The sequence below is a fragment of the Sarcophilus harrisii genome, chromosome 2, assembly GCF_902635505.1.
Source record: "Sarcophilus harrisii chromosome 2, mSarHar1.11, whole genome shotgun sequence".
Taxonomy (NCBI): Eukaryota; Metazoa; Chordata; class Mammalia; order Dasyuromorphia; family Dasyuridae; genus Sarcophilus; species Sarcophilus harrisii.
This window is the reverse complement of record NC_045427.1, coordinates 662,201,476-662,217,174: the sequence shown is the minus strand read 5'-3', so window position 1 is coordinate 662,217,174 and position 15,699 is coordinate 662,201,476. Positions and strand designations below refer to the sequence as shown.

The following is a 15,699-nucleotide window of genomic DNA, read 5'->3' as shown; positions in this document are numbered from 1 at the left end:
ACAGTGTGATTGCCCTCTGGGCATAGTTCCATATTGCTTTCTAGAATGATTGGATCAATTCACAACTCCACCAACAATGTATGTGTCCCAGTTTTTCCACATCCCCTTCAACATTCATCATTATCTTTCCCTGTCATCTTAGCCAGTCTGAAAGATCTGGTACCTCAGAGTTGTCTTAATTTATGTTTCTCTGACTAATAGTGATTTAGAATATTTTTTCATAGGACTAGAAATGATTTTTATTTTTTTCATCTGAAAATTGTCTATTCAAATCCTTTGACCATTTATCAATTGGAAAATGGCTTGCATTATTATAAATTTGAGTCAGTTCCAAGAGAAAAGTCTTCAATGGGCAGAATCAATCTCTTAAATATCCCAGTAGCTCATATCCCAAGAATGATTTAATTTCTAATGACCTTCATGCAAAAATACATTGGATTCTCACAGTAAGCCTGGGACAACATGGAAAGTGCCTTCATTCTCACTGCTTGTACAACTCAGGCCACCAGCTCAGGGGGATTGAATGACTTGACTCAAATCCCAGCAGCTGTGCCTGGAATTCACACCCTATGAATGGGAATGCTCTGCCTACAGTATTTGACAAATTATAAAATTTTTCCTTTTCCCTTTCATTGTCTGTACTTTTAAGTGATCATTTTCAATTCTATTTTATTTTTTGGTGGTGGTGGTGGTGGGGGTTCTTATTTTATCTGAGGCACATGTGATTTTCTTCTGATGCTTTACTTCTTTGAGATAATCATTGCTTATTTATTTTTTAAAATTTATCATTACACTGCCCTCCACTCTTTTAACAAACCCAATTTTTTAAAAATGCAGGAAATCATCCACATCTGAAAATATGAATCTCATCCTGAAAATGTAGTTAATCATTCTGTGACATGGAAGGACCGAGCATGCTATTGCACTCTTCCCCTTTAGAAATTCAAAAATCACTTGAAGGATTGAGATAATGATCGAAGGGATTTCATCCAAAAATTTGTCAGTGCTATATTAAGAGGAAAACTATCCTCTGAGACAACAAGTTTGTCCATATATCCATCTTAACGACCCTTTCTCAGTGTCATGATCAGGAACACACAGCTTTTGGGGTTCATGGGTGCTTCCATCAAACCCTGATGCCTTCTATGTGCAACAGAATCATCCAGATTCTCAGTTTGACATCAAATTGTTTCCAGAATTCCAGGAAGGTTGGACATTTATGAACAAAGGGCCATGGGCCTGCAAAGGCCCTCAGTGGCTCTCTCCCTGCACCAGAACAGTCTTCATTCTTGTTCTTTATACGCAAGATTGAACAGGATGGAAGCAGAATATCCACAACCACCTTTTCCCCTGTCTACGGCCAAAGTGTGACTCTGGCTAGTCTTACTCCACCTCCTAGTCCCTCCTACAATCCTCTGTATACAACAATCATTAAGCCAGCACAGGATAGTGGGAAGGACCATTTTCCAAGCATATGCCCATAGAGTATTGTCCAATCGGTAATTACCCTTAACTGCTTGAACCCACCTCAGTGCAATGACAAGAGTTTCAGCCCTCTACATTATAATCACCAGATCAAGACAGTCCCTCATTCTGCATTCTTGCCCCAGTGCTCATAGCCTGTTTGAAAACCAGTCACTAGGAATCCCAAGTAGAGGCCATCCTGAAATCACCATGGGAGACCACAACCACAATTGGAGTAATAAAGAAAACTAAGAGTAGGTTTTATGAAAAAAAAAATAACAAAACAGATAAATCTTTGGACAATTTGATGAGAAAAAGGAAAGAAAACAAAAACAAATCACCAACATCAAAAATGAAAGGGATGGGACTCCCAACCAAGATGGCGAAGAGGACGCATACATCTATCTAGGCTCCTTCTTACCCTCCAATACTTTTTTTCATGACTAGGCCTCGGAATTAGTGCTTGACTGACAAAACCCACATACACATTACCAACAGAAGATATCCACGAAATTCGCCAGAAAAGGTCTGTTTTTGCTTGTGGGTGGCAATGGTTAGATCGGGCGCAGGCTGAGGGCAGTCAGGGAGAGCACGGAAGGCAACTCATACTGAGCAGACCAGTGGGGCGTGGGGTGTGATCTCAGCCATTTCTGTGGGGAGAATTTTACCACAGTATCAGCTGCCCCGCTCTGGCAGCAAGCCAGTAGATCAGCAGAGAAGCTCTAAACACAGGGGGTAAAGACCATAACTCCTGAAAAGCTAGGGTCTCCCCGGACCTGGCCACACCCACCTGAAGTGACTCAGCACGCTAGAGAGTCTCAGAGTGCAGACGCAGTACAGCCATTGTTGCTCTGCTAGTGCCTCACTGCTGCCCCCTGCAGTCTGTAGAGGAAACTTGGTAATACCATGCAGCAGACCACATTTGCTTTTTTTGTTTGGTTGTTTTCTTTGATTCTTTGGCAAAATGAGGAAAAAATTAAAGCTTTCTCTAACAATAGATAGCTTCTATATAGATAGAGAGCAGAGTTCAAACCCTGAGGAGACTAAAAAACAGATTATTTCCAGATGAATCCCCAAAGGGGGGGGGTATGATCTGGTCCCCAAAACACAAGATTCTCATAGAAGAAATTTAAAAGGCTCTCACAAGAGAGCTAGAAGAAAAATGGGGAAAGGAAGGAGAAGCTTGGCAAGAGGGTCTGGATAAGTCATCCCACTCATTTAAAGTTAGAGTGGATAAAGAAATCAAATCCCTGAAAAATAGTATTAGTGAATTGGAAAAGGTAGACAATTCCAAGGAAAACAGAATTAGTGAATTGGAAAAAAAAAATGGCTCTCTAAAAAATAAAATTGGTGAAATGGAAAAAAATTCCATAGAATAAAACAACTCACATAAAAACTCAATTGAACAATTAGAAAAATATATTTAAAAAGTGAGTGAAGAAAACAATTCATTGAAAATCAGAAATGAACAAATGGAAGTGAATGACTTGAGGAGACCAAGAATCAGTCAAACAAAACCAAAAAAATGAAACAATGGAAAAAAATGTCAAATATTTTCTTGGGTAAACAACAGACCTGGAAAATAGATATAGCAGAGATAATCTGATAATTATTGGACTTCCTGAAAGTTATAATGAAAAAAAGAGCCTAGACACTATTTTCCAAGAAATTGTCAGAGAATTGCCCAGATGTTATAGAAACAGAGAATAAAATAGACATTCAGAGAATTCTTTGATCACCTACTGAAAGGGACCCTAAAATCAAAACTCCAAGAAATATTGTGGCTAAATTCCAGAACTATCAGACAAAGGAAAAAATACTACAAACAGCTAGAAAAAAACCAATTCAAATATAGAGGAGCCACAATAAGGATTACTCAAGCTCTAGCAGCGTCCACCTTAAGGATCATAGGGCCTGGAATCTGATATTCTGAAAGGCTAAGGAACTTCGTACATAGCCAAGAATAACTTACCCAGCTAAAATGAACATTTTTTTTTTCCAGGGAAGAAGATGGACATTCAATGAAATAGGTGAATTACATTTCTTTCTGATGAAAAAACAGAACTAAACAAAAGTTTGATCTCCAAATATAGAACTCAAGAGAAACAAAAAAAGGTAAAAAGAAATCTTGGGAACTATATTTCTGGATAAAGATATACAAAGAACACATATATACTTTGTTCTAGAAACTAGAGGTGGAAAGGAAATTGTACCAGAAAAAGGGTAAAGTGAGGGTACTACATCTCATGAAGAGGCAAAGGAAACCTATTCTATCTGAGCGAAAGACGGCAGGGAAATGAACATAGTGTATATCTTACTCTCATTAGAATTGGCTTAAAGAGAAAAATATTAGACATATTCAATTTACGGAGACATTTCTCCCACCTCATTGAAAAGTGGGAGGGGAAAAGTGAAAAGGGAAGGAGTAAGCTAAGTGGAAGGGAATACAGAAATTGTGAGGAAAAGGGGTAAAAAAAGGGGAGGAATTCTAAGGTGGGGGGTGGGATCCTAAAAAGGGAGGGCTATGAGAGGCAAGTGGTGCTCACAAGTTTAATATTGGGGAGGGGGATAAGGGGAAGGAAAGGAGAAAACCAAAAGCAAAAGATGGCAAGCACTACAGAATGAGTAATTTTAACCATAAATGTGAATGGGGTAAACCCCACATAAAGCAGAAGCGGATAGCAGACTGGATTAAAATCCAGAATCCTACAATATGTTGTTTACAGGAAACACATTTAAAGCAGGGTGATACATACAGAGTAAAGGTAAAAAGCTGGAGTAGATGTTGGAATCCTTACAAAGTGTTGTTATTAATTGATAGAGATAATAATTATCTAATTTAGCATGGTTCAGTATGATTTCTCTGAACCTATGAGGAGATATTATGGCCTAGAACTTGAAACAAGGTACTAAGTTGGAATTGAGGAGATACTATTTAAATCTAGTTTAGAATGGACTTAATCCTACAACAGATAATGGTTTCCCAGTGATACAATGATTGGTGTGTACTCATTGAACATCATATAAGCAAGAAGCTCTTAGGGCCAAAGAGTACTCTAGGAGATACAGAAGCCCACTCTCAGAGGCGGAGACAGATTCATTCACTTCATCACACACCACCATGGTGGCTGGCCTCCTGCACTTCCCACACTGAGACCAAGGCTGGTCTGAAAGGCTCTCCAGAAAGCTGCCCAGCCCCAGGCAAGGAGACAAGACTTGGAAGGAGAAAACGAACGTTTGGATTTTATCAGCTGGCTGTATTTGAGGTGATTATTACTTTGAACTGAAACTAAGGCCACCTCTAGAAAACCTCTCCAAGAAACCTGCTCCCAGAGAGAACCATCATATTATAAAAAAGAACAAAACACCACAAGTAGAATCTACTATGCTTCAGGTGAAGTCAAAAAAGCAGGGGTAGCCATCCTGATCTCAGATCAAGCAAAAACAAAAATTGATCTAATTAAAAGAGAAAAGAAAGGGAACTTTATCTTGCTAAAAGGTACCATAGATAATGAAGCAATATCAATATTAAACATATATGCATCAACTGGTGTAGCATCTAAATTCTTAAAAAAGAAATTAAGAGAGCTACAAGAAGAAATAGACAGCAAAACTATAATAGTGGGAGATCTCAACCTTGCACTCTTAGAATTAGATAAAGCAAACCACAAAATAAATAAGAAAAAGCCAGGGAAAGAGAATACTAGAAAAGTTAGGTATGGTAGATCTTTGGAGAAAATGAAATGGAGACAGGAAGGACTACAGTTTCTTCTTAGCAGTTCATGGAACCTATACAAAAATTGACCATATTATTAGTACATAAAAACCTGAAATTCAAATGCAGAAAGGCAGAAATAGTAAATGCATCCTTTTCAAATCACAATGCAATGAAAATTACATTCAACAAAAAGCCAGGGTAAATTGGCCAAAAAGTAATTGGAAACTAAATAATCTCACCCTAAAGAATGATTGGGTGAAACAGCAGATCACAGACATAATTAATAACTTCACCCACGAAAATGACAATAATGAGATGTCATATCAACATGTGTGGGATGCAGCCAAAGCGGTAATAAAGGGAAATTTTATATCTCTAGAGACCTACTTGCATAAAATAGAAAAAGAGAAGGTCAGTGAATTGGGCTTGCAACTAAAAAAGCTAGAAAAGAACAAATTAAAAACCTCCAGTCAAACACTAAACTTGAAATTCTAAAAATAAAAGGAAAGATTAATAAAATTGAAAGTTAAAAAAAAAACTATTGAATTAATAAACAAAACTAAGATTTGGTTTTATGAAAAACCAACAAAATAGATAAACCCTTAGTAAATCTGATGAAAAAAAAGGAAAGAGGAAAACCAAATTGTTAGTCTTAAAAATAAAAAGGGAGAACTCGCCACTAAGGAAGAGGAAATTAAAGCAGTAATTAGGAGTTACTTTGCCCAACTTTATGCCAATAAATTCAATAACTTAAATGAAATGGAATAATACTTTCAAAAATATATCTTGCCCAGATTAACAGAAGAAGTAAATTCATTAAACAGTCCCATCTTGGAAAGAAATAGAACAAGCTATTAATCAACTGCCTAAGAAAAAATCCCCAGGATCAGATGTATTTAAATGTGAATCCTACCAAACATTTAAAGAACAATTAATTCCAATGCTATATAAATTATTTGAAAAAATAGGGATTGAAGGAGTCCTACCAAATTCCTTTTATGACACAGACATGGTACTGATACTTAAACTGAGTAGGCTGAAAACAGAGAAAGAAAATTATAAACCAATTTCCCTAATGAACATTGATGCAAAAATCTTAAATAAAGTATTAGCAAAAAGATTACAGAAAATCATCCCCAGGATAATACACCATGACCAAGTAGGATTTATACCAGGAATGCAGGGCTGGTTCAATATTGGGAAAACTATTAGCATAATTGACTATATCAATAACCAAATTAACAAAAACCATATGATCATCTCAATAGATGCAGAAAAAGCATTTGATAAAATCCAACATTCATTCCTAATAAAAACACTTGAGAATATAGGAATAAATTGACTTTTCCGTAAAATACTCAGGAGCATTTATTTAAAACCATCAGCAATCATACGTAATGGGGATAAACTGGAACCATTCCCAGTAAGATCAGGAATGAAACAAGATTGCCCTCTATCACCATTATTATTCAATATTGTATTAGAAATGCTAGCTTTGGCAATAAGAGTTGAGAAAGAGATTAAAGGAATTAGAGTAGATAATGAAGAAACCAAATTATCACTCTTTGCAGATGATATGATGGTATACTTAGGGAACCCCAGAGATTCTACTAAAAAGATATTAGAAATAATTGACAACTTTAGCAAAGTTGCAAAATACAAAATAAAGCCACATAAATCCTCATCATTTTTATACATCAACAACAAAATCCAACAGCAAGAGATACAAAGAGAAATTCCATTTAGAATAAGTGTTGATAGCATAAAATATTTGGGAATCTATTTGCCAAAGGAAAGTCAGGAATTATATCAGCAAAACTACAAAATACTTTCCACACAAATAAAGTCAGATTTAAACAATTGAAAAAATATTAAGTGCTCTTGGATAGGCCAAGTGAATATAATAAAGATGACAATATTCCCTAATCTATTTATTTAGTGCTATACCAATCAGACTCTGAAGAAACTATTTTAATGATCTAGAAAAAAATAACAATAAAATTCGTCTGAAAGAACAAAAGGTCAAGACTTTCAAGGGAACTAATGAAAAAAAAATCAAATTAAGGCAGCCTAGCTGTACCTGATCTGAAAGTATATTATAAAGCAGCAGTCACCAAAACCATTTGGTATTACCTAAGAAATAGATTAGTTGATCAGTGGAATAGGTTAGGTTCACAGGATAAAATAGTCAATAACTACAGCAATCTAGTCTTTGACAAACCCAAGATCCCAACTTTTGGGATAAGAATTCACTATTTGACAAAAACTGCTGGGAAAAGTGGAAATTAGTATGGCAGAAACTAGGCAAGGACTCACACTTAACACTATATACCAAGATAAGATCAAAACGGGTTCGTGATTTAGGCATAAAGAACAAAATTATAAATAAATTAGAGGAACACAGGACAGTTTACCTCTCAGACCTGTGAAGGAGGAAGGAATTTGTGACCAAAGAAGAACTAGAGACCATTATTGATCACAAAATAGAAAATTTTGATTATATCAAATTAAAAAGTTTTTGTACAAACAAAACTAATGCAGACAAGATCAGAAGGGAAGCAATAAACTGGGAAAACATTTTACAGTTAAAGGTTCTGATAAAGGTCTAATTTCCAAAGTATATAGAGAATTAACTCTAATTTATAGGAAATCAAGCCATTCTCCAATTGATAAATGGTCAAAGGATATGAACAGACAATTTTCAGATGATGAAATTGAAACTATTTTTACCCATATAAAAGGGTGTTCCAAATCACTATTGATCAGAGAAATTCAAATTAAGACAACTCTGAGATACCACTATATACCTGTCAGATTGGCTAAGATGACAGTAAAAGATAATGATGAATGTTGGAGGGCATGTGGGAAAATTGGGACACTGATGCATTGTTGGTGGAATTGTGAACAGATCCAGCCATTCTGGAGAGCAATTTGGAATTATGCTCAAAAAGTTATCAAACTGTGCATACCTTTGATCCAGCAGTGTTACTACTGGGCTTTGTATCCCAAAGAGATACTAAAGAAGAGAAAGGGACCTGGGTATGCCAAAATGTTTGTGGCACCCTTTTTGTAGTGGCTAGAAACTGGAAAATGAATGGATGCCCATCAATTGGAGAATGTTTGGGTAAATTTGGTATATGAATGTTATGGAATATTATTGTTCTCTAAGAAATGACTGGGAGGATGAATACAGAGAGGCTTGGAAAGACTTACATGAGCTGATGCTGAGTGAAATGAGCAGAAATGAGGAGATCATTATAAACTTCAACCACAATAGTTTATGAGGATGTATTTTGATGGAAGTGTATATGTTCGACAAAGAGAAGATCCGATTCAGTTCCAATTGATCAATGATGGACAGAACCAACTATAACCAGAGAAGGAACACTGGGAAATGAATGTGGACTACTTGCAGATTGTTTTTCTTCCCAGGTTTTTTTTTATCTTCTGAATCCAATTTTTCTTGTGCAACAAGAGAACTGTACGGATCTGCACATATATATATTGTATCTAAGATATACTTTAACATGTTTAACATGTATGAGACTGCCTGCCATCTAGGGGAGGGGGTTGAAGGAGGGAAGGGAAAAATTGGAACAGAAGGGACTGTAAATGTAAAATTGTAAAATGTAAAAAATTACCTATGTATTTGTTGTGTCAATAAAAAGCTTTAATTTAAAAAAAAAAATGAGAGAGAGGAATTCACCACCAATGAAAAAGAAATTAAAGAAATGATTAGGAGCTCTTTTGCCCAACTTTGTGGCAGCAAGTCTGACAATCTAATTGAAATTGAGGAATGTTTACCCAAAAATACAAATTCCCCAGGTTAATAGAATAGGAAATAAAATATATAAATATTTCCATTTAAGAAAAAGAATTTGAACAAGTTATTAATTAATTCCTGTAAAGTATGGGCTAGATCCATGGAGGGCTTCAGGGTCAGCCAGAGTCAGCATAAATCAAAATCCTTGGTCTTTAGGGGGAAAAGTGAAGGAGGCAGGCAAGCTGTTGCCCAAGATGTATCTTGGATTCTGGAGTCCAGAGTCTCCAGCCTCTCTCTTCCTTGTCTTGCTGCCAAGTGACTGTGGCTTCTCTCCCTTGTCTGGCCATAACCTCCCCTCCGCACCCCCCCATCCTTGCCTATACCAAACATTCAGCAAGCACCAATGGTGAGGAGAATCATCACATCACCATCTCATCTAAATATATATAGAGTCACTGTCTCACATCAAATAGATAATTAGCCTTAAGTGCTCAGTTGTCTGATTCAAGCATATCTTTTTGGAGATTCAGCCCTCTACAAATTCCCTAAGAAAAAAATCTCCAGGACCAGTTGAATTCACAAGTGAATTCTCCCAAACATTTAAAGAACAATTAATTCCAGTACTATGTCAACTATTTGGAAAAACAGATGAAGAAGGAGTACTGCCAAATTCCTTGTATGACACCATTATGGCACTGAATCTAAAACAAGACAGCTAAAACAAAGAAACAAAATTGCAGACCAATCTCCCTCTTGAATACTTATGCTCAAGTTCTAAATAAAATGTTACCAAAGAGATTATAGCAATTTATCAGCAGGATAATACACTATGAGCAAGTGGAATTTATACCAGGAATACATGGCTGGTTCAGTATCAGGAAATCTTACCATAATTGACCATATCAATAACAAAACCAACCAAAATCATATTATAATCCCAATAGATGCAGAAAAAGCTTGACAAAATACAGTACCCATTCCTATTAATAAACGCTAGAAGGCATAAGGATAAAGGGAACTTTCCTGAAAACAATAAGCAGTAACCTATCTAAAACCTATAGGAAGCATTATTTGTAATGAAGAGAAGCTGGATGCATTCTCAATAAAATCAGGGGTAAAGCAAGGTTATCCATTATCACTACTATTATTCAGTATTGTTCTAGAAATGTTAGCTTCACTGATAAGAAATGAAAAAGAAATTAAAGGAATTAGAATAGGCAATGAGGAAATAAAACTATCACTCTTTGGAGAAGATATGAGGAGATACTTTGACAATCCTAGAAAATCATCCAAAAATCTACTGGAAACAATTCACAGCTCTAGCAAAATTGCAATATATAAAATGAACTCACACAAATCATCAGTGTTTCTCTATATTACTGACAAAGATTATAAGCAAGACATACAAAGAAAAATTCCATTGAAAACAACTATAAGCAAAATAAAATACTTGGGGGAGTCTACCTGACAAGACAAATCCAAATACCATATAAACACAGTTACAAAACACTTCTCACACAAAGAAAATCAGATCTAAACAACTGGAAAAATATTAATTGTTCATGGCTAGGTTGAGCTGATATAATATAAACCACAATTCTGCCTAAATTGGTCTACTTGTTCAGTGCCATAACAATCCAACTGCAAAAACACTATTTTATAGAACTAGAAAGAAAAAAAGCAAAAGCTATCTAGAAGAACAAAAAGTCAAGAATATCAAAGGATTAATGAATAAAAAAATACAAAGGATGGTAGCTTAATAGTACCAACCCTAAAACTATGTTACAAAGCAGCAATAATCAAACCATTTGGTACTAGCTAAGAAATAGAGTGAGGCATCAGTGGAATAGATTAGATACATAGGACACAATAATCAAAGCTCATAGCAATGTAGTATTTGATAAACCCCCAAAATCCAGGTTCTAGAATAAGAATTCTCTATGTGATAGAAATTGCGGGGAAACAGACAATAATATGTCAGAAACTCAGTATAGACCTACATCTCCCACTCTATACCCAAACAAGGTCAAAATAGAAACATGATCTGGACATAAAGGATGATTCTACAAACCAATTAGGAGAAGAAAGGATACATAAATTTATCTGTTGGAATCCTTACAAAGTGTTTGTTGGAATATTTACAAACTGTTAAGCTATTAGAGTTGATAGAGACAATAATTATCTAATTTAGCATGGTTCAATATGATTGATTTGATCTTAGAAGGAGATATTTTGTGCCAGAAGTTGAAACAAGGTACTAAGTACAACTGATAGAAATAATGCTTATGTTCACACCTTTAGAGAGCTCATAAGTATTTAAGTACTCAATGGAGTTCACACATTTGGGAGATTTCAGGGTTTAGTATGAGATATCCAAATTCACACCTCCCTTAGGGCCAGAGAGCACTCTGGGAGATAACCCATAATCCCATTCTCTCAAAGGAGGAGTTAACCTTTGGGAGAACATATATATAGAGGAAGCCTTAGAGCTTCAAGAGACTTACTTCAGAACATTGCTCTGGGGTTGGAGAGGAGCACTCTAGGAGGAAGCCCACAAGCCCTCTCTCTGAGGCAAGAGAGATTCATTTTCATCTTCCACCTTGGTGCTGGCTGGAGGCTGAAGAAAGCAGAAGCAGAAGCAAAGGACAAAGCTGCAAGAGCTCTTAGAACCAAGCAGAGAGATAGGCCTCTGAGCTAACCGGGCTATATTGAAGGACACAATAAAAGATCTGAACTTTTAGCACCTGGCTGTGTTTTGGAAAAAGAACATCAAAAGTTTAACTCATTAGAGTTGATAGAGACAATAATTATCTAATTCAGCCTGGTTCCGTATGATTGATCTGATCCTACGAGGAGACGTTATGGGCCAGAACTTGAAACAAGGCACTAAGTGGAAATGAGAAGACAATGGTTAAATCTAGTTTAGCACTGATTTAATCCTACAAGTAATGGTTTTCCAGTGATAGAATGATTGGTGTGTACTCGGTGAACAGAATATAAGCAAAAAGCTCTCAGGGCCAGAGAGCACTCTGGGAGATACAGAAGCCCGCAAGGCCACTCTCGGAGGCGGTGAGATTCATTCCATCTTCTACCTTTGCGCTGGCTGGAAGCTGAACAAGGCAGAGGCAAAGGACAAGCTGTGAGAGCTCTTGGAGAAAATAAACATGTGGATTTTACCAGCTGGCTGCATTTGAAATGATTATTACTTGGAACTGAAACTAAGGCTGCCACCAGAAGCCCCCCAAGAAACCTGCTCCCAGAGAACCATCATATATTATATAAAGAAGAGAACATTTATCTATCAGATTTTTGCAGAAGGGAGGAATTTATGACCAAGAAAGAACTAGAGAACATTATGAAAGGCAAAATGGACAACTTTGATTACATTAAATTAAAAAGATTTTGCATAAAACAAAACCAAGATTATAAGAGGGAAGAAGAAAGTTGGGGCAAAAAATCTTTATGGCCAGTATATCTGCTAAAGGTCTCATTTCTAAAATACATAAAGAACTGTTTCAAATTTATAAGAATACAAGACATTTCTCAGTTGATAAATGGTCAAAGGATATGACCAGATAATTTTCAGATGATAAAATTAAAGCCATTTATAGTGCTCTATTTTTTTTTTTCTGATGCAATTGGGGTTAAGTGACTTGCCCAGAGTTAAACAGCTAGGAAGTATTAAGTGTCTGAGACCAGATTGTATTCAGGTCCTCCAGACTTCTGGAGGGGAGGAGGGGGAGGGAATAATTCTATCAACTCACAATAACAAACCACGAGAAATCAAGATTAAGAGGGAAGTAGAAAGCTGGGAAAAAATATTTATGGCCATCCCTATATTTATGCACACCTGCATTTTTGATTTCCTTCACAAGCTAATTGTACAATATTTCAGAGTCTGATTCTTTTTGTACAGCAAAATAACGTTTTGGTCATGTATACTTATTGTGTATCTAATTTATATTTTAATATATTTAACATCTACTGGTCATCCTGCCATCTAGGGAGGGGTGGGGGTAAGAGGTGAAAATTGGAACAAGAGGTTTGGCAATTGTTAATGCTGTAAAGTTACCCATGTATATATCCTGTAAATAAAAGGCTATTAAATAAAAAAAAAAAAAAAAAACATTTGGAATTACAGAAAAAAAAATAAAATAATCTGTTTTGGGAAAACAAAACAAAACAAAAAAACAACAAAAAAAAAATTTATGGCCAGTATATCTGATAAAGGTCTCATTTCTAAGATATATAAAGAACTGTTTCAAATTTATAAAAATACAAATCATTCATTACTTGATACATACTCAAAGGGTAGGAACAGACAATTTTCAGGTGAGGAAATTAAAGCGAATTAGAGTCATAAGAAAAAATGCTCTAAATCACTATTGATAACAAATGCAAATTAAAACAACTCTGAGGTACCACTTCCCACCTCTCAGATTGGCTAAGATCTCAGGAAAAGATAATGATAAATATTGGAAGATTTAGGAAAAGTAGGACACTAATGCACTGTTGGGGACATTGTGAAAGGACCCAACCATTACAGAGAGCAATTTGGAACTATGTCCAAAGGGTTATCAAACTATGCATACCCTTTGATCAGCAGTGTCTCTACAGGGTCTGTATCCCAAAGAGATCATAAAAAAAAGGACAAGGACCCACATGTACAAAGATGTTTGCAGCAGCTTTTTGTGGTAACCAAACATTGGAAAAGGAGTGGTACATGAAAGTAATGGGATATTATTGCTCTATAAGAAATGCTGAACAAGTTCATTATAGAAAGGCCTGGAAAGATTTACAGGAACCAAGGCTGAGTGAAACAAGTGCAACCAGGAATACATTGTGCACAATAACAGCCAGGATATGCAATGATAAATCAGGAAAGAATTAATTCTTCTTGATACTTCAGTGATACCAAGCAAGGCCAACAGATTTCTATATCTATCTAATCTATCTGTCTCTCTCTCTCTCTCTCTCTCTATATATATATAAAGCTTTTTACTTTCAAAACATATGCATAGATCATTTTTCAGCATTAATCTTTGCAAAACCTTGTGCTCCAATTTTTCTTTCCCTTATCCCAACCTCTCCCCTAGATGAAAAGTAATGCAATATCTGTTAAATGTGGGGGAAATATGTTAAATTCAATATATGCATGCATATTTATACAATTATCTTTCTGTACAAGAAAAACCAAATCAAAAAGGAGAAAAAACGAGAAAGTAAAATGCAAGTGTTGCGACCCACACTCAGTTCCTACACTCCTCTCTCTGGGTGTAGATGGCTCTTTTCATCACAGGAGCATTAAAACTGGTCTGAATCATCTCGTTCTTGAAGAGAGCCATGGCCATCACAATTGATCATCATACCTCTTGTTGTTGTATAATGATCTCCTAGTTCTGCTCATTTCACTTGGCATCAATTCATGTAAGTCTCTCCAGGGCTCTCTGAATTATCCTGTTGATCATGTCTTACAGAACAATAATATTTCATAACATTCATATACCATAATTTATTTAGCCATTCTCCAATTGATGGGCATCCACTCACTTTCCAGTTCCTTGCCATTACAAAAAAGGCTGCCACAAACATTTTTCTACATCTTGGTCTCTTTACCTCCTTGAATCATAATAGACTTTGGCCAGAAAATGCCATCTGCTCTAGAAAAAGAACTAAGGAGACTGAATGTAAATCAACACATACTATGTTCATTTCTTTTTTTTCTGGATTTTTCCAATCTCCCAATGTTTTTTGCTTTTCCTCTGAATTTTCTTTCCCAACATGATTTATAAAGAAATGTGAATTAAAACTAAATAATCTCACTACAATTTAAAAATAATAAAAATTCCAAGGCTGGTCTTTCTCCTCCAAACTTAGCATTTACTTCAGGGTAACTCCCAGAAGACTTTTGTAATGATCATATCCCTTCTTTCACCTCACTCACCTGAAGAGCAGCTCCTCAGGCCTTCTTGGTCCAGCATCCAGATTGCTTCCCTTTGCTTAAATAAGAGATCACATCTTCTCTGAGAACTGGAAGCCTGGGTATGGAAATCAGGGAGGGATGAAGGAGAGAAGCTTGAAATTTAATTCTCTTTAGGGAATGGGGTGAGAATCCAGGGCTGCTCTATTCTGAGATTTACCCAGTTATATTGAAACATATGAGTCTACGGTCACCCACTAGTGCTTATAATGCCATAATAGGGTCTGTCACATCATCCAGTTGTTTTCTGGAGAAAGAGTCAAATGCACTTCCCCCAAACTGTTATGCTATTAGCTTCCATTCTGGCAGAAGCTTCTAACTCCGTATCTGGTTAAAAAGGGTTACTGGGCATGCGCAGCCTCTAGCCTGATCAACGAGGACCTTAACCTTAGCACACCTGCTTCACAGAACAGACTCATTCACTAATTTCCATCAGAGCCACTAAAAGGGGAACAGCTGAACCTGGGAAAGCAGAAAGCCTGTGTCCAGAGGTCTACCTAGTATAATGCTGGAGAAACTGAGCAAGATAGAGATTAGAGAACAATTTAATAGTTTACTAAATGGAGAGATTTAATGGGACCAAATGGATCCATGGTTGGTCCCAGGACTGAATGAGACTATGGTCTCAAAGAATCCAACAGTAAATGTGAGATACAAGATTCTTTTATAAGGTTACAAGAACAATGATATAATGGGGGAGATACCTGGATGGGGATGACCTAATGGGGGGAGGAACCTAGGATGAGGATGACATAATGGAGGGAGGTACTGGAG

The 15,699-nt window shown here is 36.3% G+C and overlaps 1 protein-coding gene across 1 annotated transcript in view; it reads right to left on the bottom strand.

Moving 5' to 3' along the window:
- Positions 1-15,699, bottom strand: part of LOC100929703 (zinc finger protein 2 homolog) — a 31,867-nt gene that overhangs the window by 14,988 nt on the left and 1,180 nt on the right. Inside the window, exon 2 of the mRNA XM_023495480.2 lies at positions 14,890-14,983. Coding sequence (XP_023351248.1) covers positions 14,890-14,926 — 37 coding nt within the window. The 5' untranslated portion in view covers positions 14,927-14,983. The remainder of the gene's footprint in view (positions 1-14,889; positions 14,984-15,699) is intronic.